The sequence below is a fragment of the Sphaeramia orbicularis genome, chromosome 12 (assembly GCF_902148855.1).
Source record: "Sphaeramia orbicularis chromosome 12, fSphaOr1.1, whole genome shotgun sequence".
Taxonomy (NCBI): domain Eukaryota; kingdom Metazoa; phylum Chordata; class Actinopteri; order Kurtiformes; family Apogonidae; genus Sphaeramia; species Sphaeramia orbicularis.
This window is the reverse complement of record NC_043968.1, coordinates 58,236,812-58,263,113: the sequence shown is the minus strand read 5'-3', so window position 1 is coordinate 58,263,113 and position 26,302 is coordinate 58,236,812. Positions and strand designations below refer to the sequence as shown.

Genomic DNA, 26,302 nt, shown 5'->3' with positions numbered 1-26,302 from the left:
TCTTAAGCCTAGCTGAAAGTAATCTAATTTAATATAAACATAAAACGTATCCCTAATTAACTAAATATATGTGGTAAATAATTATATAATTATAAAATATTAAAATAAAATTATCATGACATATTTCCTTACAGTTAAAATGATACATAAAATAAAATGAGAAAAGGGATTTGAGAAGAAAATTTCTTTTTTCAAACAAATTTGTACTGGAGGTTGCTAAACTACAAACTAACTAGAAAAGCACTCGGAGAGCACGGAACTCCGCCAAGGCAGATCAGTGCCCCCCCCCCCCCCCCCCCCCCCCCAATCACCAGTAAAATTTAATCATTTGTTCCTTGTGCCAGTATCAACATTTCCTGAAATTTTCATCCAAATCCATCCATAACTTTTTGAGTTATCTTGCACACAGACAGACACACAAACAAACAAACCAATGCTGGCAAAAACATAACCTCCTTGGCGGAGGTAACTAGAAGCACTCGGAGAGCGCAGACCTCCGCCAAGGCTGATCAGTGGCCCCCCCCGTGGGCCCCCCCACGCCAAGGAGGTTATGTTTTTGCCAGGGTTTGTTTGTTTGTCTGTCTGTCTGTCTGTCCGTTAGTGTGCAACATAACTCAAAAAGTTATGGACAGATTTTGATGAAATTTTCAGGGTTTGTTGGAAATGGGCCCCCCCACCCCCGATCACCACCAAAATTTAATCATTTCTTCCTTATCCCATTTCCAACAAACCCTGAAAATTTCATCAAAATCTGTCCATAACTTTTTGAGTTATGTTGCACACTAACGGACAGACAGACGGACAAACAAACAAACCAACGCTGGCAAAAACATAACCTCCTTGGCGGAGGTAATAATGGGAAGTGTTCGTGAAATAAAGGCTGGAGATTGTAAGAAAAAAAAAAAAATTGTTTTAAAAAACAAAAAAAATAATAGTCTGTTTTTTTAGATCATATTAATTCCATAAATAATAATATTTTGTGAATAAAGTTAAGATTCAGCCAATTCTCTTTTCATTGTAGCGATCTAGTATTCATTTTTTATCACCGTAGATAATTATACAATGTTTGGTGGCTTAATTTGTTTCTAATTTGTTTTTATTCAGTCGAACAGTTTCATTTTCTGATGTTGCGCAGCACTTAGAGTGACATTATAATGTGTTTAAATGAGCTACATAATAATAAATAATAAATAACCTTGACATGGTAAATGTCTTTTCCCCTAAAACTTACAACATTTCCAAATAAATGTTTTGTTGAAAACAAGATGGTGAAAAACTCCTCAATCAAACAAGATCTAGTTCTTCTGAATACAAAGTATATGGAAGTCTTTCTAAAACTGTCTGTGTTTCATGTAACACCTCATTTTGTCTTTTAAAATGATAGTTTTAACACCAATTATTCAGGTATTGTGGTGCAGTATTTCCCAGGATGCACTGGGGCTGTTTCTGACCTGGTCGATGCCTCTGCCTCTGCACTGCAGAATGATGACCTCCAACAGTTTGGCTGCGTGACATTCTGCATCTTCGCCTGCATCACTTGTCAGCACCTACAAAAAAAAAAAAGTCAGATAAAAAAGAATCAATGAGTGGGGCCTCAACAGAAGCACTGTGTAACCTAGATTTGTGCAACCTAGATCTGTGCAAACTAGATCTGTGTAACCTAGATCTGTGCAAACTAGATCTGTGTAAGCTAGATCTGTGTAACACAGATCTGTGTAAACTAGATCTGTGCAAACTAGATATGTGTAAACTAGACTTGTGTAACCTAGGTCTGTGTAAGCTGGATCGGTGTAACCTAGAGCTGTGTTACCTAGCTCTGTATAAACTAGATCTGTGCAAACTAGATATGTGTAACCTAGATCTTTGTAGATCTGTGTAAATTACGTATGTGTAAAGTACATCTGTGTAACATAGATCTGTGTAAACTAGATTTGTGTAACTTAGATCTGTGTAAACTAGATATGTGTAACCTAGGTCTGTGTAAGACAGATTTGTGTAATCTAGATCTGTGTAAACTAGATATGTGTAACCTAGGTCTATGTAAGCTAGATTTGTATAACCTCGATCTGTGTAAACTAGATGTGTGTAACCTAGGTCTGTGTAAGATAGATTTGTGTAATCCAGATCTGTGTAAACTAGATATGTGTAACCTCGGTCTGTGTAAGATAGTTTTGTGTAATCTAGATCTGTGTAAACTAGATATGTGTAACCTAGGTCTATGCAAGCTAGATCTGTGGGACCTAGAGCTGAGTGAACTAGATCTGTGTAAACTACATCTGTGTAACCAAGAGCTGTGGAACCTAGAACTATGTAAGCTAGATCTGTGTAAAATAGATCTTTGGGACCTAGACCTGTGTAACCTAGAGCTGTGCAGCCTACATCTGTGCTCAAGTATGATGTTGTTGTGAGAACATACAAGACTGGAACCCTGACCTTCTTGCACATGCTGTAGATGACCTCTAAGTGCTTTGAGGTGGACAGGAGCATGTCTGTATCCACGGTAACATAGTTGTGCAAAAGGGGCATCATATCTGTAACATAAAAGTGTACTGTAAACACTGTAATGACTAACACATTTCACTCCATTCAAAACATTTTTTTTTCTGTAAAGGCAGATATTTTCAACAGAAACAGCAAAAAAAAAACCAAATCACTGTGTATAGTTGAGCTTGGTAAATAAGATTAGGCTCTTTGCAAACCATGTGAAATGTATTCTCTTAGGCTTTACTCTATCAGATGAACAGAGAACCAGCACAGAATGATGAAAACAAAACTCTAGTTTTTGATTCCCATTTGTTGTTGTGATGTCCACCTACCTGTGAAGTAGTCGAAGCAGTCATGCTGGAAGACTTCATACAGGACTCCGAGCAGCTGCCACATCTGAGGGGAGATGGTCTGACAGGTGAGGCCGAACGCCAACGACAGGATCTCCTCATAGAACTCTGCTCAGAGAGGACAGGACAGACCGGCTAATACATCTGATGCAGCTGTAATACAGTGAGCTGTGAGGAATTACCAGATGTTTTTCCACACTAATGTGCCAGCACTAGAGAAACAAACGATGTGCACACTGGTAGCGGTTGTACAGAAGCTTTAACACCCCTGAGGGAGGTCTTCAGTGTGATTATGGGAACTGCACTAATGTGTTCAGCTCCTCTGGGATGGGTGCAGGAAAGTTATGGGGACAGATCACAGCTGTGTAAAGTGTCTATAGATTTCCTAAAGAAAAATGAGCTTGACCTTTCTATCTCTCATTTTGTTCATTATGACCCTCTCCTGCTGCGTTATCTGTCTGTGCCTGAGTAGAGCTGTGCGTTCTGGCAGCGGGAGATCATCAGTTAATCCATTCATTACAGACTGAGAAGGATCCAATTCTCTGGGAGGCAAAGTGCTCCCACTGCCAGGATTACACACAAACACACACGGATACTTTACATGCCTCATCAGCTGTTGTGTATATGCACTTAAATATTATGCACACCGATGAGCATGTGCATGCATAAACACTCGCGTATACACATGTGCACAAACAGCCAAATCCGGAGGCGCAAAATAATTAGGCCGAAACTAGCAGAAGGAATCATCTTAAATATAGGGGTGTGTTTTTTTTCTGCTGTTTGTTATTTACATTCGGAACTTGTGAGGGGATACATAAGCATTAAAAAGCGTCTATACACAAGAGAAACAGGAAAAAGCTGCTCTCAGAGGTTTCACTTCTGTGAAAAGGGAGAGTATGTTTTATTCTGTCAAGTGCTCAAATAAAAATCAATGAACAAACAGAAGAAACTTGAAGAGGAACGCAACTAAAAGTGTACAGTAGCACTTAGAGCCATTAGAGGCTGCAGCACTCCCAACTCTACAAAAGCTCTGAGAGGAATAAACATTTTACTATTCTTAGAACCTTCTTAACGATAAAATGTAGCGAAGAGAAGAAAAGAGGAAAAAAAATGACAACATTAAAGGGATCATTTGTTGTCCTATTGTCAGTGTCATGAAGATGGAGCATTACAGCCAAACTGAGAAATCTGTTTATTTTGAGAAAAGAGTCATAATGTCATGAGGACAGAATGTTAACACTTCAAGCTAAGATTGATTATATTGGGAAAATATTTTAAGGAAAAAAAAATCAAAATATTGTGAGAAATAAGAGAATTATATAATAAAATTAGCATTTTTAATAATAAAAAAGCAGACACTTGTCCAAATTACCTGTTGGACCAAAACCACCTACTGTTCACATGTGATAAATACAGTGTGCTTTGCTGATCTAAGTGGCTTAGTGTTTTGTTAATTTCTCTTAAGAATAATTGTAACTTTATTCATTGGGATATCCAGACTTTTTTCCTCAAAAACTGATTCTGAATAAAATGTAAGTATTCTTATAATATCAGCTTTTTTTTTTTTTTTTTTTTTTTTTACTTCTTTGTGGCTTGTGGATTGCTGTACAGCATAAAACCACTAGATCTTCCCTCCTCAGTAAAACACCAAACTCCCACTCTCAGGTACACTGCAGTAATAAAACACCCACGCTGACAAGGAGACATACATCCTCTGTTCCTTAAACAACAGCTATTCTGAACATATACACTGTGTACATTAGAGGGTATACATACAGAGACACTGCTATTTGATATTCTGTGGTTTTGATTGTTTCATAACTTTTTATACATTCATCTATAGCGTTACACTTTTTGACACTGCACCTAAAGCTACAGAAACAGATTACATGAAGACACCTGTGATAGAAAGTGTAAATAAATGATGGGAATCCTCTGGAGAGCACAGCTATTGAAGATTTATAGCTTTTATACAAGAACAGTTTACATTATTAATACTCTTTATGAACCTTGTTGTATATATATAATTTAGATGCAGTATAGTGATCCATGTATATGTATGTTTAATAGGATATTACACAAACTGTTTGAATGCTCATCCACAACTACTGTGTTTTGTTTACTTTATCTACGAGTATCATGCAGATTAATCAACATCAATGTAAATGTGCCAGAGATGACTAAGAGCTCATTTTCACCTCCAGTCCCTTATATATGCTGTGGTATTTGAACATTTTGATATTTAAAACTGGGTATTTAAGAAGGTGACACTGCAGTTGTCAGAAGTCTTTGCGTTTGTCACACTGTGCAGTGCATCAAAAGCTTTAATGGGAAATGTTCTGTGTGCAGATGTGTATGTACCGTTTATCTTTCTCAACAAAATTCTATTCTACTGGAGGTTTTTAACACAAAGAAGTCAACAGAGAAGCTTCAGCATGAGAGTTGGATGTCCTGAAGGTTGACCCTCAGCTGTTCACCGATTCCAGGTCGACCAAACACCACACTGGAACCATTACAGAGGTCACAGGCAGTGATCATACACGACCACTTATCATCATTGCATGGAAGCCAAGAGATTTGGTTTAAAAGTCCTCATCATCTAAGTGTACAACCTGAAGTACACATAGCCATCAAAATGTCACTGACTGACTTTTGGACTCCCTTTTTAAAGCTACTTTTGGATGTATACATTTTAGTTTTTTGGATGATTGTATATAAATATGAAAGTGTGGCTACGGAGGATCGAGGGGTGAAACTTGCCGAGCCAATGCTAACCTAGTGGAAACACTGATGACACACACCGACACTGCAAAGGCGATTTCTCATAGACTGCAAGGGAAGCTCGGCTTCCCCTAAAATTACGAAAATTAAATGGTCAAATATGTACGGTTGTGTCGACATTTCATTGACTACAAATGTGTTAGAACACGTTCATCTCACAGACGAGTTCATTCAGAATCAGCTTTATTACAAATCAACGGACTCGATGTTTTTCACTTCTCATACATTCCCGTTGCGCTGTTTTCTCATTCGATCTATGGTCAGTGCATTTGCCCGTAGACGCTCAGCGTCCATGCACTTCAATGGGACTGAGTGGAACAGTTTTTTTCATTGCCCCAAAACTGGACGGTAATTGGATAAATGCCACGATGTTGTCCCGCCCCCGGACGCTCGGTGTCTCTGGGGGTGAATGGAGCTGTGGGTGGGCCTCGGCTGGGCTGGACGCCAGGCTTCCACATGCTGATTGGAGGATCAGTCAAAAGCCTGAATCCCGTTTGATTGACAGCTATTTTGAGATCTACTCCTTCACTTGACAGAGTTCAGTTTAATACCGTCGTGCATTCTGCTGTGAAATTGAGAGAGAAACCACTACGAAATGACTTGTTCATTTCTTGCACTGTAAATAAAACACACTCATTGTACTTCCTTGTTTCAATTTAACATAATTTCAACGTTTTCTTGTTTCAGTTACATAATTTAATCATTTCTTGTTCGAGTTTAGTATCGTTTTGTAGATAGTTAAATCAATCATACTGTTGGCTACGTCGGGGTGAACTAGTTATCAAGTCCCTGGAAAAGACGCCTACTTGGTACGATAAGGTCACTGACCGTTTTCTTAAAAAGGAACGGAGGGCCGAATTTATGTTTAAATAACTTGACAATTTTTTTGATGTAAGCCGACAATGAGCTTCCCCTCTCTGAAAGACGAGCAGCCACCACTGCGACACTGATATTAACCACCACCAAGTAAGCTATTTCAGCTATGTGCTATATGTTAGCCTATCATTTCATTATAGTAATGTTAGCTTCATGTACACATTGCTGTTAGCTGCCAAAAATTAGCAAGCTAGGTGACAAACCATATGATATAATATAAAAATAATTGCTCTCATTAGCTAATGAGGCTAAATCATGCTAATGGGTCAGGTCTTGTAATTATATATACTGGTGAACTTCATGTAACACGTAACATAATGTAATAAAATGCATAGTTATCTTTAGTCGGACTCAACTACATTAAGGTAGTCTGTTAGGAAAAACATCAATATTTTACAGAAGGACTCCCAGCGTAATTATTAAATGTACAAAATAACACAATAGAGACTTTTTGAGTAGCATCTAGTGGCCATGAGTGGTATTACACTTTAACATACTTTTGTAGCAGCCTCAATTTCACGCTGTGCTGTTTCCCATTAAAATTAAGTCATGAACATTTCTACAGAGGAGAACTTCAACTTCAGTGAGAGAATGTGTGTGTATGTGTTGACATAAAAAGCACTGAACTGCCCTCGCGCACACACACCTGCCATACCTATGATGGGCTTCTGCAAGACCAGGCCGATCACCTGCAAACAGATGCCCTCCAGCTGCTGAGTGATCTGCAGTGACACAGAGGAAACACAGGGTCAGACATAATGAAGGGAGAGTCAGGGTTTTCACTTGTGTCCTGTTTTTGTTGAGCTTGTGTACGACCTCAGTGTGGTCCTCCATGACAGTGAGGATGGTGTCGATGGTGCTGAGGATGCCCAGGGCCATGACAGTCTTGTCCTCGTTCTCCTCGTATTCCTCGCTCTGAAGGACTCTAGTGAAGATCTCCGCCTGAAAAACATGCAACACACAGAGTTTACAACCACTATGTCGAGAGAACGTTACATAGAACTTAAAAGTGGGGTATGAGATCTTAGAAAAACGGTTTAAGCAAGCTACATTTTGAAAATACTCAATTCAAAATTCCAAACCCCTTTCTTCAGACATCCCCCCAAACCCACACCTCCAGAGTACTGGCACGCGCAATGCTTGTTCCCGAGGGTTCACAAGCGCTGCACAGCAACAATTCGCCCGGCTCCAATCCATGCAGACCTCATTCAGTCTCCTCCAACAACCCTGCTCTTACAGAACAGCCCCAGTTCATACCTATCTAACTAATGTTTCATTCCCTAGTGATTTATGTTAGCGACAAAACAGTTTGTGGTGAACTTTCCATCCTAATATAGCCAAGTTCTGGCTCTGGCTTTGTTCCCTGTACAAGTGCTCCAAACCTCTGAGAACACACGATTCATGCACAAAGAGGGGTACGCACAGGAGGGGACCCACCAATGGCAGCTGAGGTTGATAAACATATCCCCGTTCAATCAATTTGAGTGAGTACTTAAAATGATTGGATGGTGTTTTTTCAGTCCTGTCCGTTCCACAGGTGACTACAATTTTTAGCTTACCGGCCAACAGGCAGTAAGCTATTGTTGTCATGCGGCGTCCGTCGTCATTGTCTGTCATCCGTTACAAAAATTTCAACTGTCTTCTTCTCTGAAACTACAATTCCGATTGACTTCAAACTTGGTATACAGTTTCTTTATGATGATGTCAACAAAAGTTAGTGAAATTATTTGGATCCGGATCTGACTGGATTTGGTGTGACTTTGAAAAATTTCCGTATTATAAGAGATAGGAAGTGGATCGATGCAATAACTCAGTAAATATAAACAATATCAAGTTGAAATTTCTACAGTCCAGCCCTGATGGGGAGATGACCAGAACATAATGTCCACATGCTGATCAGGATCTTCTTCTGGATCCGGGAATTTACGGAAAATTTAACATGGGCTCTTCTGAGGAAAAAATTTCTATCGTCTTCTTCTCCGAAACTACAGTTCTGATTGACTTCAAACCTGGTATACAGCTTCTTTATGATGATGTCAACACAAGGTATTGAAATTATTTCGATCTGGATATGATTCTGGATTTGGTACGACTTTGCAAAATGTTCCCATTATAAGAGATAGGAAGTGGATTGAGTCAGTAAGTATTAATGATATCAAGTTGGAATTTGAATTTTTTACAGATCTGATTGGAATATGACCAAAACATGGGCTATTTCTGTAACATGATAAATACACAGAACTGGGTGATAATAAATGGCATCTGGATACATTTCCCAAAGCTTTTAATTTGGCCGGTAAGCTACAGGGCCATTGGTCCAATTTTTTATTTTTGTGTTAGACCATTTAATTAACTGGTTGTAATCGGGGTATGAAGGGCATTTTAAGCAATATAGTAAAAAATGATGCAGGAAAACATCTCGCACCCCACCTTTAATTATCTGCAAGCTTCAAAGTCAAATTCACAAACGGAAGTCAGGCATTTACCAGGTTCTGTGTCATGTCCACAGCGATGGTAGCCACTTCCTGGTTGTACTCGCAGATCATCTTCTGGATGACGTTGGTCAAGTCGTCATTCTCCGTCTCTTTAACCACGTGCAGCAGCTCCTGCATTATCGGCCGGATGTAAGGTTGGATGTACACCTTGGCTACACACAGGAGAAGAAATTTCAGGTTCAGTGTAAAAAGTGACTGAGATCACCTAAAATCACCGGAATGATTAATTGCACTATTTATCTTGATTAATTAATTAATTCATCAACTATTCAGAATCACTGAAGCTCTGCATTTTAGCAGTTGAAATTACTCCTTAAGTGAATTAAACCACTTGGGCAGCAAGACGGTATATCTGTCACAAAAAGGGGGTAATAGGAATAAAATCCTTCTTTAGAGGGTGATGTGCTGGATACATAAATAAGATGAATGAGGAAATTTTATCTGTTTGTTTCTTATAGATCTGAGGTTTACTGTCCTGGTTTTCATGTATTCTGGTTATGGAGCTAACACTCTTTCCATTATCATCCTCATGTACAGTATGGTTGGATGTGACTATATCATGCACTACGGTCATTCCTCTGGGATAAATGTGAAGTGTCCTTTAGTGAACTTTTATAATTACCCTCATCTGTATGGATTGTATCAAAATACCAATACAGTCACTGAAGAAGGGCATCTTGTGCCAAAATGTCCATGTGACAATTGGAGCAGAGCTGTCCAAACAGTGCTCTTATTTATATATTTACTGATAAGTGATGTCAGTAGAGCATGTTAGATTCTGATGGGCTATTACATAATAAATTCAAGGATGTGTGGACTCATCTACTTCAGTGAACACTTAAAGGCCTTTTATAATATATTAATGTCTAATTTCTCCATGTATTCTTCTTCTTCTTCTTCTTCTTATTATTATTATTATTATTTTTAATACTATCCTTCTCCTTCTTTCCATTTGGCCAGTGGCACCCAGTGTTAACCTGCATTACTGTCACCTATGATTGAGTTATCCTCCGCTTGACAAAAAAGCCCAGAATGAACAAAAGAAACACTGACTCTCATAAGAGACTTTTCCATTTTTAAGGCCACTGTGGTAGAAGGTAGCGGTAGTGGGCTTTCATTTCATCACAATCTTCAAAGTCCCCACTGTGTCACTCAATATCACCTTAAGCGACGCAAATTTACCAGCTGAATACTTGATGACTAAAGTAATCAATAGCTGCAGTCTGACTTGGAGCCCATTTACATAATCACTGTTTCACATGCAAGGCAATCACCAAAGATGCGTTTTAAACCCAGGTAGAAAGGATCAATAGCTCGGGTGTTTTTTTTTTTTTAACATACAATTTCAGTGACGCTTACCAATTTGCTTTAATCCAAGATGTATTACAATAGCTTTGAGTTAAAGAGATTAAAGGTCTTCAATGTTAAACACCAACAAAAGGACAGTTATGTGAGTCTTAGAACAAATGGTATAACATTTTTGCCTCTGTAAATACATATTAAGATAAGATAAGACATACTTTATTGAACCTCCAAGGGGGAAATTCAAATGTACAGCAGCACAAGACAATATGCATCAAACACAATAATTTTTTTTTTTTTAAATTGTTAAAAAGTCACTAAAAGTGCCAAAAAAAAAAACAGCAATAATATGGTAAATGAAGTAAAAAGTGTGCAGTAGGTGACTTTTATAAGTGTGCAAGTGAGTGATGTTTACAGATGCAAAATCTGTTCAGAGCAGGATGTCTGCTGTTGTACATATTAAACAACATGTAGAATGTTAACCAGTGATCACTCGAGGCTTATTTTTAATATTTACTGCCAGTCTTCCTGCTAAAATGATAAATCCCCTCCTCACTTCAGCTCAGATCTTTGAGTACAGATATGGAAGGTAACAGGTTCGGGAATTCAGGTTTGTCTTACAATGTTGGACTATAATTACAAGTCCATTTACATCACTTGATGAACTCTTGGACCTGTTACGATCTCTTAGTTTTGTCAGAGGGTGATCTATTTGCTATAAGTCTCCATTTGTAAACATGAGCACATGATAGCCGCATGTCCACAGACCTTGTTCTTGGTTGCTGATGAGCGTCTGCAGAGCGATAGCGGCTTCCACTTTGACCGGCATCTCCTTGTCGTCGATCAGATCCTGTTTGACCAACTCCACGGCGTTTCTCAGCACCAGCTCATCATGGAAACGCAGTGGGCTGAAGCAGTGGAGCACCCAGCAGGACTGTCGAAATACAACACAGACTTATGCAGCACCTGAATAGGATTCATCATATTCAACCCACAGTCATCTCAGATGTGTAACACTGCCACCAAAAGTGCCCACTGCTGCTGTCAGCGCCGTCCCAACAAGAGTGTCAGTTCTGAAATATTAACTCACATTGAACAATTGGACAACCCAACAGGACTGTAGGGAGCAAAGCCAGAGGCAGGGTTAAAAATTTAAGCAACAGACAAACAATCCCTTTAGAAATATGTACAAAAAATATAGTTACATGAGTTTTCTTTGGATTTAAGGTTTGTGGACATTTGAATGAGACCTTCAATCTGCAGTTCTGTGTCAATTCAATACTATTTACTCAGAACAATGTCGCCATCTCCTGGCTACACTGCAAACTTTGTAGGTAGTAAAGCACATTTTTGAACAGTGGTTTGCTCTCTTTTAACAGTAATTTTATTGTGAAAAATGGTGTAAAAATTTTTATCAACTCTCACAAGCCAAAGTTAATAAAATATAAAAACATGCAATTGCTTATTTTGGAAACTGCAAGTGTTTCAGTGTTTAAAGAAGTGAATAGTTTAAAAGTAAAATACTTATGTTTAGTCTAAGAGTGACATATATGGATATATAATTAATAAAAGAAGCTGACTAAATTATGCTTTACTTGATTACCAAGACCTCTAAAACTAATGTTTGCTAAAGTTATGTTCAAAGCTTGTCCTCAATTATTCTTTGGTGGAAACCCTGAGTATACTTTTTGTCTGTCACTATTTGTCGTTTTCTAGAAATTCATTTTGTTCAGTACACATGTGGAAATACTATTATCTAAATTAAACTAAAGTATTGCAATTTACTTTGAAAACATAGAAGATTTAAATTGTTTCTTATTTAATGATTGCGTGTTTTTCTTCCGTAAAGAGTGACTAATGTGACTAATGTGTAAAACTGAAGATTAGCTAGAATTCATTTATCAAGTATCTGTATGTTTTGACAGAATTATTCTTATATTTCACAACTACAGACAGAAATGTGGGCTTAGTTTGAGCTGGATCCAACCAGATCAGGATCCAGCACCTCTATGAAAAAATAAATAGCCTAATTGGAAAAAAAAAAGTTTATTGTTATCTGTCTTGTTAATCTTTATTCCCCATCAAAGTTACACAAAAATCTTGTGTTCAGATGCATTTTAAGGGAAAATTTTAAGGGAAACAGACGTAACAGGGACAGTCTAAAATGCTTAATGTAATAAAGCTTAACATAATTTAATGTCCAAAAACAGTGATCAATTATCACTAAATTATGCATGGACATCTCTAATCACGTCCACTTTTACCTCTGCAGAAATCAAAACCAAAACCCCAATATTATGGATGCTGTCCACGTTAAGCTTTATTTTTCTGTTAATAAAACACATTCCCTTCAGCACCGCATGTTTGTGTCCAGTCATTCACTCCATCTTTACAATTTGTTTATGAGAGAGAGAGACAGACAGACAATTTATTAAATAAATTTGGTGATGACTGATCACAGTTTTCACACATTAAGCTACATTAAGCTTTTTTACATTACCCGTTTTAGACTGTCCCCATTACCTCCACCCCCGTTTTGAGTCGCCGGATCCACCCCCCCCTCTTGGTTCCGCCACCCCCACTTTACAAATTAAGCACTAGAAATGTCATTTCAAAGAAAAAGTTGAGAGCAAATGTATGTAATGTAAGTGATGAAAAGGAAAAAGATTAAGTCATGTGAATAAGGTTTACTCACCCTGGCTCGCAGGTAACCCAGTGGAGAGTTCAGCAAAGGAAACACATAGTTTTGCAGCATAAGCTCCATCTGTTCCCTGTACAGACGCTTCTTCAGGAGCAAACATGCAAACGTACAGCAGAAACCAAACTATTAGAGCTTCCATTCCTCTGTTTGTATCAGAGAATATACTGAGAGTCAAACACACAGGTGTAAATATGGAATTTTATACCTTTAATAAGAGTTCAGCCAGAGCTCCAATGCAGTGCAGTGCCCCGTCCTTCCTGCGGGGGTCAGCAGAGGGGTCCATCAGTATCTGGTGGCAGAACTCCATCATCTGAGGAAGAACCTTCCAAACAGAAAAGGAAAGTCTTCATCTCCTGGGTGCTACATTACTGTGGGTCAACTATCACTATTACACAACACAATTTAGCGAAAAAACACAACACAGAAGCTTTTAGCTACTGTTGTGTGTTTCCACTTGACAAATACATGTTCTATATTGACTTTTCCTCCTGAGAGAAATATCCAGCTTTACCTGGTAGCTCTGCTCCCTTCACTTAGCAAGTTAACATAGTCTCCTTTTAGTACAGTTTAAGTAGTTTATCTAAAATTACACTAAAATGTAAAACAAAAGAGTAAAGCCTGAAATTACTTTCTGTTTTCCCACAGCTATTATAGGGGAAAATATAATGTAGCTGAAAGAAAAATATTTTTGAATATACACATAATTGAACAAAAGCCCCTGGCCTTATTTATGTAGAAATCTAAACCTTACAACAATGTAAAGGAAGCGTTATGTAAAAACTCACCCCGTGCAGTTGTCACAAACTGAGCTACTGAGATCATAAATACTAGGCCTGTAACGGTACACAAAATTTTCGTTTCGGTTCGTTTTTGGAAAGAAAACCCCTCAAAATGTCTTTAATGCATTTATTATGAATATTTGAACATTTTTCCCCCAATTTTTGGAGACAATAGACTATAGAAAAACAGGAGTAATATAATTCTGCTGCTATAAATCAAATCAGATCTAAAAACAAAATAAATAAAATATTATTAAATGTATGTCAAACATTAGTATTGCACTTTTCCCTGAAAGGTAGTTTTGAACAAACAACAAAAATCTAATCCCAGTTCTGTCAGTTCACATTCTGCATAAAAATAACAACCAAAAAGTTCCACATGAAGTGCAACATTAAGAAGAGGGCAAACTGGTATTCTCTTTTAACAAACTGAGGAGACACATTGAGAACAAAATTAACCAAATTATTTATTTTAGGACAGAGAACAAACTGTTTAGGCCACCTTGTGTATTTGTGTGTGTGTGTGTGTGTGTGTGTGTGTGTGTGTGTGTAGGGTGCGATTTGTCAAAAACAGAGGGGGGGAGGGGGTATTTTATTTTATTTTTTTTGTTGGAGCGTGGGGGGTAGGGGGTGGGAGCGCACTTATATACGTGGGGGTGCGGTCCGTTACTAACGTAACTAACGCTGGCGTGAAACGAAAGTGAAACTTTACATACTTTGAATGTCCAACTCCTGGGTTCTATTCCTCTATTATACAGCGTGTGTGTGAGAGAGAGACAGAGAGAGCAAGTATAAGTGTTTGAAATCTACTGTAGTTCATAAGTGGCAAACAGCGTTCATTTTATCAGCTTCTCTTTCCTCATTGTTGTCTTTCACCGGGAACCCAATGTGATCCCAAAAGGGACTGTAATGATGGTGGAGGGTCTTCAATCTCTTCCTTCCAGGTTCACATCATATTTGTTGTTTTTTTTTTACCTTATATCAGCTGCTATTTTGTATTTCGGGTCAATGTGCGCTCCTTCAATATGTCCGTGTGAGACTTGCACGGATTTAAAGTTCTGCATCGAACGATGTCTTTCGTTCCTTTTTCTTTTCCTCAACATACTGTGCCATTTCGGTACAGCTGTGTACGGAACCGAACAAGTGCGTACCGAAATGATTCGGTATGTGTACTGTTACAGGCCTAATAAATGCATATGAGTCCAGCTGAAAACATTTTTATTTTTGCAGTTGGTCCTCAAGTGGCCATTCAAGAAAGTTCTGACACTGATTTATTGGTTTCATTTGTAATCCCTGGTGGTTCTCGTCTCAAAATGATTACACTTATTCAGAAATCAATGAGGAACAAACTCCGCACACTGCTATGGTTAAAGTCAGTGTACTGAATTCAATTTACTGAAATACTCTTCCTCACCTCCTTCCTTTTGCGGGCAGCTTTACACAGCAGGCTCTGGGCAGCGGTGGCTGGTAGGGCGTGGTCATCATAAAGGTCTACAGAGACAAAAACACACAAAGAACAGGATCAAACAGAGCTTTCAAAATCAAGGCTACTCACTTCCTCCACCACAAAATACAATAGTAAGAGTCCCAGACTAAAAGCCCATTCACTCTGCCATTTTCAAATCATTTTCCTGAATGTGTTTTAAAACACCACAACACTGCCTGAGCTTTCTAAAGTGAAGGTAGGTTAATTTACTCACTGAACTTCATGCGGATGTACTCGTATGGGTCCTCCTGCCACAGCTTCTCATCCTCATCTTTGTAACACATGAGCGGGAAAATCACCTCCTGACATATAGTCTACAACAGATTAAAAGGAGGGATGAAAAGATCAGTCAGATTAAAAAATGTATCCAAATGTGTGTGGATCACAAAAGGAAAAGGATCATAGTGTCCTTTTAACAAACAATTTGAGATCTTTTACTTTAACATTAACATTATTTATCAATAACTCTCCACAGTCTACTCATATGGAGGCACTTTACTTGTAGTTTTACAATTACCTTGTTGTATAAGAAGGTTTAATTTATAAGTTTTAATTACCTCTACCAGCAAGTTAGCATGATAACTCAAAAAGTTATGGACAGATTTGGATGAAATTTTCAGTAAATGTTGATACTGGCACAAGGAACAAATGATTAAATTTTGGTGGTGATCAGGGGGGCGGATTTTTTGTTTGTCTGTCTGTTAGCAAGGTAATTAAAAAAGCTATGGAATGATTTTGAGGAAATTTTCAGGAAATGTTGATACTGGCACAAGGAACAAATGGTTAAATTTTACTGGTGATCGGGAGGGGGGGCATTGATCTGCCTTGGCGGAGGTCTGCGCTCTCGGAGTGCTTTTCTAGTTCATTATGTGAAATTTTGTGTTGCATGCTTAATGACAATAAACATTCTTAAATCTTGAATCATATGACAGCAGTCGATACTAGCTGACCTGAATGAAAGGAGGCTGTGATGAAACAGCTGAGTAAAATTACATCAGTGTTGGTGCCCATCATACCTGCATATGTGGCTTCATCTGTTTCCAGGTCAGGGAGTGCGACAGGCCCTGGTTGAGGTAGTTGAGACACTGCTGCAGGACACGAGGTGTAACGTACTGCTTCTGTCGGTGCTGGTCCACCACCTTCAACAGGACCTGGATGGAGATAAAAGGGGTAACCGGGAAAATGAACAAAGCTGAGCAAAACCCAAACCACACTCTTCACGAGGATCAGGTCTCAGTGATACAAACCTACCTGCTGAATACCAATTGCATATGTCTTGAGGAAAAAGTCTGCGAACTCGTAGTACTCCTTTGTCACGTTACCAGGGCTTCCATACCTGGAATCCAGAACAGAGATGTGTCAGCAGCTCTTAACTACAGACTGTTTGATGGAAAGCACAAATCTGGTGGTTGTGATGAAAGAATATCTCTGGACTCACCGCTCAAACAGTCTAGTGATGATACGCAGCGCCCACTTCTTACACTTCCACCAAGCTAGCTCAGGCCGGTCATCCTCATCCACTTCCAAAGTCTCCTAAAAAGGGAAAAAAAATTAATCTTTAATCCTCAGAGCAAACAAAAGAACAAACACTTTCAACAGAAGATGGCTGTGTGCATTCAATAAACGAGGCTTACGCTGTTGAGGTCGACAGCAGGGGTACATCCCCAAGATCCCCCCAATCCTCTGCTATATATAAATCTATCCATTACAATTGACAGACAATCAACAATCAATATGAACTCAATTTGAGCTACATCGACCTGATAGTGGCAGAATAATGGTCAGAGAACCAATTTTTCCCCACAAAACTCCAATGAAAATGACACCATATGAACTCTGGATGGTAGTGAGAAAATGGACATTTGTAAGACAATCAATATGAACCAGATTTGATCTCAATCGGCCTATTATTGCTTGATCCAAAAAACTGATTTTCAACTAAAGCAACTCCATTTGGATGACTTATAATACTCATAGAGAAGCTGAAATCTATAGGGTTCTTCAACTAGGTGTCCACTATGTTGGTTATCATGGGAGAAGAAATCCAACCAAATCTCTCCTAGTTATTGCTAACACACAAAGGATATCCGGCAGCGCCAGTGGTCAGGGTAAAGCCATTATATACCTGAAACTCAATTTCGGGGATATAATTCATTTAATTAAGGGTTTTTACTTTGTTATAGCATTTTTAGGTCTCATAAAACCTGTCCAAACATATCACTTCAGGGTTTCACTGAGGTGTTTTCTTACTTACATTCTTACTGTCTATAGACCCAAAAGTTCTAATATCTAATTCATCATTATTAGGTTAAAACTAAATGTATGTCTGCGTTATTTTCAGTGCCAAAGTCATATGATTAAATGCTGTAAAATACTTAAAATAAAAATATAAAACATTTGTAAAAAATATAAAATATTTGTAAAAAACTTTTGCAATCAGTTTATTACAAAGATGAAAAGGCCTTAGCAAACATTTGCAGTCGATACATTTGTTTGATATGTTACAACAAAAACAAGAACAATACAGCAAATTGCTTTGTCTTACAGCAGGCACATCTCTGTCCATTATGGCTCGCAGTATTTCCATCCATTGAGTCATCACTGTGTTGTTGATCAGCTGGAGAGGCAGCGAATACTACAGAGGAATGACAGGGGTATTACTTACACGCTTAGTGTTAATAGTTACAGTGCAAAAAGGACCTACTCTGTTAGCTACTGCAGAAAATTCACCCAAAAAACAATGTAATAGTGACGGCAATTAAGCCAACTGTGTCCACAACAAGAAAATGAATCAACGTCGTAACATCATAAGTACCGTTGTATTCACCTGGCCTCTCATGGAAAAAGGAATTGGTAATCTGTATTTCATGGCATTTCTTTGACGCACATAAACACACACCTGTACTAGGGCATGGAAGATCTTGAGGATTTGTTTCTGGATGAGGACAGAGAAGATGGTGGCGTCGGCCAGCAGTTGGCTGAGGAGCTGCTGAATCCGCGGCAGAAAGATCTGCATGGCTGCCAGCAGAGGCTCCCTCTCATCTGCCTTCCTGTACCTGAAACACAGAGACAAACACGTTTTACTTCTCCTAATAGTTATGTTTGTACAGTTACAGCATCAGCATTATCTACAGGCTGTATTACCATCCACTGTTGGAGCCATAAACAGTGAAATAACCGCTTCTGATAAACACACTTCCTCTTGATGAAGCAGTACAACAATACATACAGAGGCATTTATGTTCTTAAGGATGAAATATATTCAAAAGAGTTTGTTAAAATATTAAACTCACACAATAACAAAAAAAAATGATTAGGCCTCCTGTATCCCGCCCATAGAGGTCCTCCAAACCACCAAAACACATAATCTGAACAGTACTGTAGTAATGTAAAAATGTTTTTCATAGTTTAACTTTTTTTTTTTTTTTAATTTCATCAACTTGAGCCATAAACAAAAATGCCAAATACTCAATAATAGTCATATTTTTTTAAGCCTTTAAATGCCATGTTTGTAATGTAAACAAACCACATATTTTTTAATGTGCAAAAAACAAAAAAACAAAAAAAAAAACACAAAAAAATAAGTTTTTTTCCCCCAATATACTATATAAAAGTTGGATGACTTTTTTTCTTTTGCAGCTTGATATATGTCAATGATTAACTGTAACAGTGGCTAATATGCATTATTATTTTTTGAGCTAGGTCAAATGTTAAATCCTAAAATGTGCCAATGCGCATTTTTTACTCACTTCCTAGAAGGGTGTTAGAGTGGTCATTTTTTGTTGTTTACAATGTGCTGATTTTAGTGGCCGGGTCAGAATTAAAAAAAAAAATCCATCCCCTTTAAAATCTGATCAATAACAAATTGTGAAAAATAATTTGACCTTTTATAACATGAAGTGCAAAGTGTGCATAATATGCAAACCCTGTGAATACTAATGACAAGTAAAGCGTACAGCGTACAAATACACATACTGTATACATGCAGACCTCAGTTTTCAGCTACAATGCTGCCCCCACCCTGCTGATTGTGGGAATTAATTTGTGAATCTTATAAATAAGTTTAATAATTGTAATTTCCCATATCACCCTCTCAACAGATGCATTGCAACAGTAATTGACAGAGCAAGTGCTTGGGATTACTGGGTCTCATCTACACTCTGCTCCACAGGAGGGATCCCCAGGTCACTGAGGTAGAACACGGGAACATGAACATCTTACTCACTCGTAGGTCTTGACCAGCTGGTAGAGAGCGAGCAGGCTGCCGTACCAGCTGCCGCTGTTCTGTGACTGCAGGTAAACACTAAGCTTATCCACGATTCCAGTCCAGCGGCCGGGGAAGTCATGCTTGATGATGGCTCGCAGACACATGGTCAACTGGGCGCTAGACAGTGTACAAACATATGAAGTCATTACCTGCATCAGTCAGGTCTGGGGTGATGCTGTGTGTTCAGTCTGTACCGTATGGACTCTGGACAGCGGATGATTCCCTCCACAATGTGGTCCCTGATCTGCTGACGGTCATTCTCATGGATGTTGAAGGGAAAGACGACCTCGCCTAGAGATGGTTCCCTGTCCTGCCAATATTGACTCACCATGTTCTTCAGGTAGATGGCCGCTGGACACAAACACAAAGCATCAGTGACTAATTTTGCACTTCTAAAACGTGTGTCATCTATACTAAAAATACCCCACAGCTGTATGTGTCTGCAATCCAGTTTACATCCAGGTCTGTCCAGACTCATACAGTATATGTAGTGCAGACTTTGAAAGAATTTAATAAAAGATAGAGTATATTTTATTTGTCATTATTTTATTTAGGTATTAGTGTAGATAATTCTAGTGAAAATGGGAATTTATGAATGAATGAATCAAATTTTATTTATACAGCGCCAAATCATAACAAAAATTATCTCATGACACTTCACATACAGAGCTGGTCAAAACCAGACTCTCAAGCCAATTTACAGAAACCCCACAGAATCCTCCAGGAGCAAACACTTGTGACTGGTGAATGCGGTGAGGAAAAACTCCCTTTTGAATCATGAATCAGGTCCATAATATGTTGAGGCCAAAGCATCTTGGCCTTCAATCATCATATTCTCATAAGTTGATCCTGTTAACATTTGCATCATATTTGAGAAAAATTACAATAAGTTGTTGAGATACTGCTTTCACTGGAATCAGGCATACATGTGTCTAAGTGTATGTACGGACACACAACCTACGAACATTATATAAAGGAGTTTATGTTGATCAAATTAACATTACATTGTAGCCCACAGATGTACCTTGTAGTCCTATCTGTCTTAGTCAATCTAATAATTCACAACAATTACAACAGAAGTTTGATATTACTTGTTTTGGAATGTCTCTAACTGATATTGGTAAAAATACCAGAGTAAGGGGACAATGTATAAGTTTTAATTCATTATGTGAAATTTTGTGTTGCATGCACAATGACAATAAACATTCTTAAATCTTGAATCATATGACAGCAAGTCGATACTAGCTGAGGCTGTGACTAAATGACTGAGTAAAATTACATCAGCGTTGGTACCCGTCACACCTGCATAAGTGGTTAGAGTTAGGGTTAAGCAAGGTAAGAGTAAGGTAGCAAGTGCCAACCTTTATCTGGACTACAGCCTTTAGCGTGGGTCAGATGAACACTTCCCACAGTGCACCTCATCAGCATTCTTCTTTAGACAATTTCAACACAGACTATAGAAAACTGACTTAGTGACAAAACTAATAAAAATATGAGTTTGTTCTATATAATCCAGACACAGTGATGCCATATACCAGAGGTATTTATATCCGGTCCTTGAGGGCCGGTATCCTGCATATTTTTGATATTTCCCTCTTCCAGCACACCTGGAAGTCAATACATCGTTATCAGGCTTCTGCAGAGCTTGATGATGAGCTGATCATTAATTGAACCAGGTGTGCTGGAAGAGGGAAATATCTAAAACATGCAGGATACCGGCCTTTGAGGACCAGATTTGAATACCCCTGCCCTATGCAATCAATTTATCAGAAAATCATTTGAAAGCATTTTGTAACACTGACGTTACAAAATAATATATTGGGTTTGCCATAACAAACACAAAGTTACTTAAAAGCTGCTTATGTGTCACTGTAATGTTACCTGTTGCGTTCAGGTCTGTGAGGTGTTCAGGGTCTTACCTGCCTGGCGAACAGGAAACTCCACCTGCTCCGACACAATGATCTGAAGGAGGGTCGGGGCGAAGTTGATGATCTTGTAGGACTAAAAAACACAAATTCCATGCTTTAAATTAAAACTTCGTGTATGTGAAACAACAACATTAGGGAATAACAATCATCTATATTTTTATCAGCTCAAAGTGTGAATGAAAACTCTGTGTATTTTATGGTAATATTTCACTGTTTGACACATTTGTAAAATTACATGCCCCCTCTTCTGCCTCATGATCTGTACATGTCAAACCTGCTTTTAACTTTTTTGTTATCAGTAATATACTTGAAACTGGAGCACTGATCAGTGTGTCTTGAACCTGTATGGACTATTTTTCTTCTCTCAAAAAAAAATTTTTTTTTTGTTTATTTGCTGAAGCTAACTTTAATTTGCACATGCGTCAAATGTCAAAAATGTATGGGTGTGGGTGTGACAAATGACTCAAAAGTGTCTTCTACAAATCTTCCAACAATTAAGCCCATGGATGAGATTTCTCTAGGATCCACTAAAATTTGTAGGAATGTACAGAAGGACCTGATGCACAAAAAAGCCTTGAGGAGTGAGATACTACGCCAAAACAGGAACTTGGACGTTTTAATTAAAATGTGCAATTTTTGTCCTGGTTTTGTCATTTCGACCCATTCAACTTGGACAAACTCTTCCTTGGGATTTAACCAGTGACTTGAAACTTGACAACGATAATATTACTGGGGTTTTCCTTTGTTTGCAAACAGCTTATGTGCTGTCTGGGTTAATCCATTTTTAATTGAATAAGTGGGGGCTTTGGATTCCTCCTGCAAGAAATGTTTTGTCTGAATATATATAAATGTATGATTCCCCATAAACTGGGACAGATATTATTACAAAACATATGAACAAGAATTTGGAAATGCCAGAACAGAAAAAAATATTATCAAAATACTGATGCAGTGGTGAAAAAGTTCGGCAGATCCACAGAAACTGATTCACAACAACCATAACAAAATGCCAAAAATGAAGCCCCTGCATTCAGTTTCACCTAGACATCCCCAGTTTATTAGGCACATATATAATTTCCACATCTACAAAAAAAGTCTTGTGTGCCCATAAGCTAAATAAAACAGGAAATCTACCAGTTTCATTACATTTTTGCCCTGTTGTTGGCATTTCTAGTTATTATGCTTTAAAAAACACTTCTTCCAGAGTATTAAAACAAGCAACTTTGAGTTATGAGTTTGTGCTGAACTATATTTCGATGTGTGGCCAAAAATTGGATGTTTGAGGTCAAGAACTCCAGCAGCACTTGAATTATTTAACAAATCTATTAGAAGTAGACCTCCTATCTGTACAAAAATTGGTTTTATCTAATATCTTTCTTCATGTACATTGGATGTAGGTGAAGTTGTGACTGAAGCTTTTCCTGTATTTCTTGTAAATTTGTTTTCATCATAAATTTATCAAGAGTTTCCACTGCAAAATGTCAAAAATGAAGTCATTGCATAAGCACATGTATCAGGTCAATACTTGCAAAAAAGTCTCTTGTTCCTCCATGCTAAATTCAACTGGAAGTCAATCATTTTGATTTGATTTTTCTTCCACTTTCGCCACTTCCAAGAGCATTAAAACAAGTTCCGACTTCTTGTTAAATGATGCTGCCATGTGACGTGCCATATTTGGATGCCTCACATTAACAACTCCAGCAGCACCTGTAGTATAGAACTACGTGTTGTATAGAAAACTTTATTTTAGCTCAGCCTAGCTTTAATAAAATTGTTCAATAATACAAGTGCTGCTGGAGATCTTGACCTGCTGTACGTTTTACCTCTTCTTTAGTACCTTGGAAGAGGATGAAGTTGTGTAAGAAGCCACTACCTTTGCTTCTACAAAGTTTGATGATTTGCCAGAAACTGATCAATAGCATCTCATAGAAAATATCAAAACAGACCCTGCATTGTTTCACCTAGATGTAACTAACTGATTAAATACAGGGTCAGGTCTAGCTGTTGTTTCACCATGAAATAACATATAATTTGTAGTTCCTCTCTAGTGCCAGATGGCGGACAGAGGAGTGATATTTAAACCCTCTGAGTAACCACTGATAAGAAGCCTGACCCTAAGACACACCTGGCTGCAGTAACACCCCTAAAGTGCAACAGAACCAGACCTGTGTGAAGGTGTGTGGGTCAGATCATACTGTAACTGTGTGTGTCCTGCTTTAATGTTCATTCAGCAATTCCTCTTAGTGCAACAACAGAAAATATAACATCTAACTGTCTCTGCAGAAAATGTAGGATTTCTTAAAATGAGCACATTGAAGGATTAAAAACACATAATTAAACCATAGTTGATAACAAAATGTCCTTCAACAACAACACTGACATCAAGAGGTCAAGAGGGGTCAGCAGCGTCTGTTTGGCCTCGAGAAACTATTTAAGTTCCAAGTCGACAGATGATGATGATTTTGTTTTATATATCCTTTACTGAGTCCATTGTCACATTATTTTTCATTTGTTGGTTTGTATCTATCAATCTGAAACAAAAAAACTCTTTAACAAGGATAATCAAACTTGGCAGTAAAATTATTGGTACTCAGCAAAAATCTCTGTCAGAACTGTACAATAAGCAGGTGTCAAAGAAGGCAAACTCAGTCATGTCTGACAGCACTCACCCTCTGCACTCTGGTTTCCACCTCAGACAACAATCAGCCAAAACCAATAGATACAGATTCTTCTTCGTACCCTCAGCCATCTCTATGCTCAACTCTATACAGCACAGGTAGCATTACCAGTAGTTTCCATATGATTTAAAGGGGTCAGAATTTGCTAAACCCACTTTGGTACATTTATATCTGTATTTGGACCCTAATAGTTCAAAAAGTGTGAATTTGAACCCTCCACGTGCTGCAAAGCTATCTTTATATTCATTTTGGCAAAAATCAAGTTGATTTCTACAAGCCGTTTTAATTCCTGCTTAATTTGTTATGTCTATAACTAGTTACATCACAACATTTGCACATATAAGGTCAAGACTTCTGACGAATATTTCTCAGAGTACGACATAATTGTTCGTCGGCAGCAGCGGTTGTAGTTTACGCTGAAAATATGTCCAAACTTCGAGCAGATTACCTAAAATGTTCAGTTGTTGGTTGGGACAAACCAGCACAGCCAACAGCCTGGAGGGGCTGTGGCATGAGGTGGCTCATTCACATTTAAAGGGCCAGCACTCAAAACAACTTTTCTGGTGTCATTACTCAGAAATAGGGTTGAAGATGGACCTGTGGAGTTGAATTAATGAAGAATTCAGACCCAAGCATAGGATTCACAGTTTATGTAGACCACAGGAAAATGCATAATTCCATTTTTTTTTTAAAAAAAAAAAAAGCAAAATATCACTCCTTTAAGTGTTTTTAAGCACTACCAATTTTTGTGTCTCATTTTGTTTTGTCATTGCTGTTTGTTGTTGTCTCATTTGCTACTGCAGCTGAAACAATTGCCCCCAGGTAAAAATAAAGGTCTTGAATCTTGACATCTCTTCAAACAGTTTTTTCACTTCATCTCTGATTTCTTTATATTGGAACTATTTCATTATGTCACACAGTACCAAGTACTGAGACCACACTGTGAAACTATAAAAACAAAGGCAGTACAAAACTGAAGGTAAATGGTGAAAAGCAAAGAGATCATTGTGCAGTAAAATGTTTTATTTTCCTGTATGTACTTCAGAGGAGTGGGATCCTCTCCCTCACAGGTGTCAAACATGCGGCCCGGGGGCCAAATCCGGCCCGCCAAAGGGTCCAATCGGGCCCTTGGGATTAAGTTGTGAATTGCAAAAATTACACTAAGATATTAACGAACCTTTTAGCTCATGTTCCACATTCAGAACAATTCAATCTCAATTCAGTCATAATAACATATAAATCATGACATGTCCCAGTTTTTCTCTTTGTAAATGTAAATATTTTCATGTATTTACACTAAAATAAAGTATAATTTTGCAAAAAATCTGAATTATCTGAACAAATATAAACAACCTCAAATGTCTTAGAAGTAAGTGTAATTTTAACAATATTCTGCCTGTTACTAAATGTTTGGTGTATTTGTAGAGCCACTGTGATCTGTAAGTTCTAATGTACATGTGGAAATGATAAACTGAGGAAGAATACTGTTAACATGACATTTATTTTTTCAGTTTGTTCATGTTATTCACATCTTTTGAAAGGATAGTTTGTAGATGTAAACCTTTTCATAATGTAAATTTACTTTTTTCGCTCTTAATCATAGAGAAAAGTTTGGAGTTGACATTATTTACATATTATTACGTTATTATTTGACTGGTTCGGCTCACAGATCAAATTCAGCTGAATGTGGCTCCTGAACTAAAATGAGTTTGACACCCCTTCTCTACCTGATCAGTAAGGGGTGGAGCTGTGATTTATTTACACCTTTACTAACTACTTTTCAGGGCTGTTTGTATTCAGCCTGTAGTGATGATGGTAAATATTGATTGGTTACATAATTTCACTGCACCACCATCGCTGTTCAGGTCCAGGGGTAACCGGTGCTAAGGTAAATTCCACTGGACGTGAACAAACTTTGGGTACCACGGCTCCTGATGGCTGTCACATCGGACTCCCATTGTTCTTCGACGCAGCTGCCTGGGTCAGTGTGCGGCACAGGGGAGTCAAACAGGCCCGGTTAAAAGTCCCAAAGCCCGGCTCAACACCCACCAGGCCGACGATGAGCCGGGTCACCTAAAACACGACCTGTCCCTCATCCACGAACACGGCATCATTTTTGCATGGGCCCAAACGTACCGTGATAAGCCCCCTGTATGAAAACACAAGCAAAAA

General features: G+C 38.2%; 1 protein-coding gene across 2 annotated transcripts in view; it reads right to left on the bottom strand.

Moving 5' to 3' along the window:
• The window catches only part of ipo8 (importin 8), a 38,005-nt gene that overhangs the window by 11,302 nt on the left and 401 nt on the right, over positions 1-26,302 (bottom strand). The window contains exons 2-20 of one of the 2 annotated variants that reach the window (XM_030150116.1): positions 21,444-21,525; positions 19,719-19,875; positions 19,483-19,641; positions 18,157-18,313; positions 17,803-17,892; positions 16,696-16,790; positions 16,509-16,593; positions 16,274-16,408; positions 15,472-15,571; positions 15,186-15,262; positions 13,198-13,314; positions 12,987-13,076; positions 11,060-11,225; positions 8,981-9,141; positions 7,311-7,436; positions 7,141-7,216; positions 2,817-2,942; positions 2,434-2,531; positions 1,452-1,547 (exon numbers count right to left, since the gene is read on the bottom strand). In XM_030150116.1, the coding sequence (XP_030005976.1) occupies positions 1,452-1,547; positions 2,434-2,531; positions 2,817-2,942; positions 7,141-7,216; positions 7,311-7,436; positions 8,981-9,141; positions 11,060-11,225; positions 12,987-13,076; positions 13,198-13,314; positions 15,186-15,262; positions 15,472-15,571; positions 16,274-16,408; positions 16,509-16,593; positions 16,696-16,790; positions 17,803-17,892; positions 18,157-18,313; positions 19,483-19,641; positions 19,719-19,875; positions 21,444-21,525 (2,193 nt within the window). The remainder of the gene's footprint in view (positions 1-1,451; positions 1,548-2,433; positions 2,532-2,816; positions 2,943-7,140; positions 7,217-7,310; positions 7,437-8,980; positions 9,142-11,059; positions 11,226-12,986; positions 13,077-13,197; positions 13,315-15,185; positions 15,263-15,471; positions 15,572-16,273; positions 16,409-16,508; positions 16,594-16,695; positions 16,791-17,802; positions 17,893-18,156; positions 18,314-19,482; positions 19,642-19,718; positions 19,876-21,443; positions 21,526-26,302) is intronic. The other variant, XM_030150117.1, reaches the window with a different exon arrangement.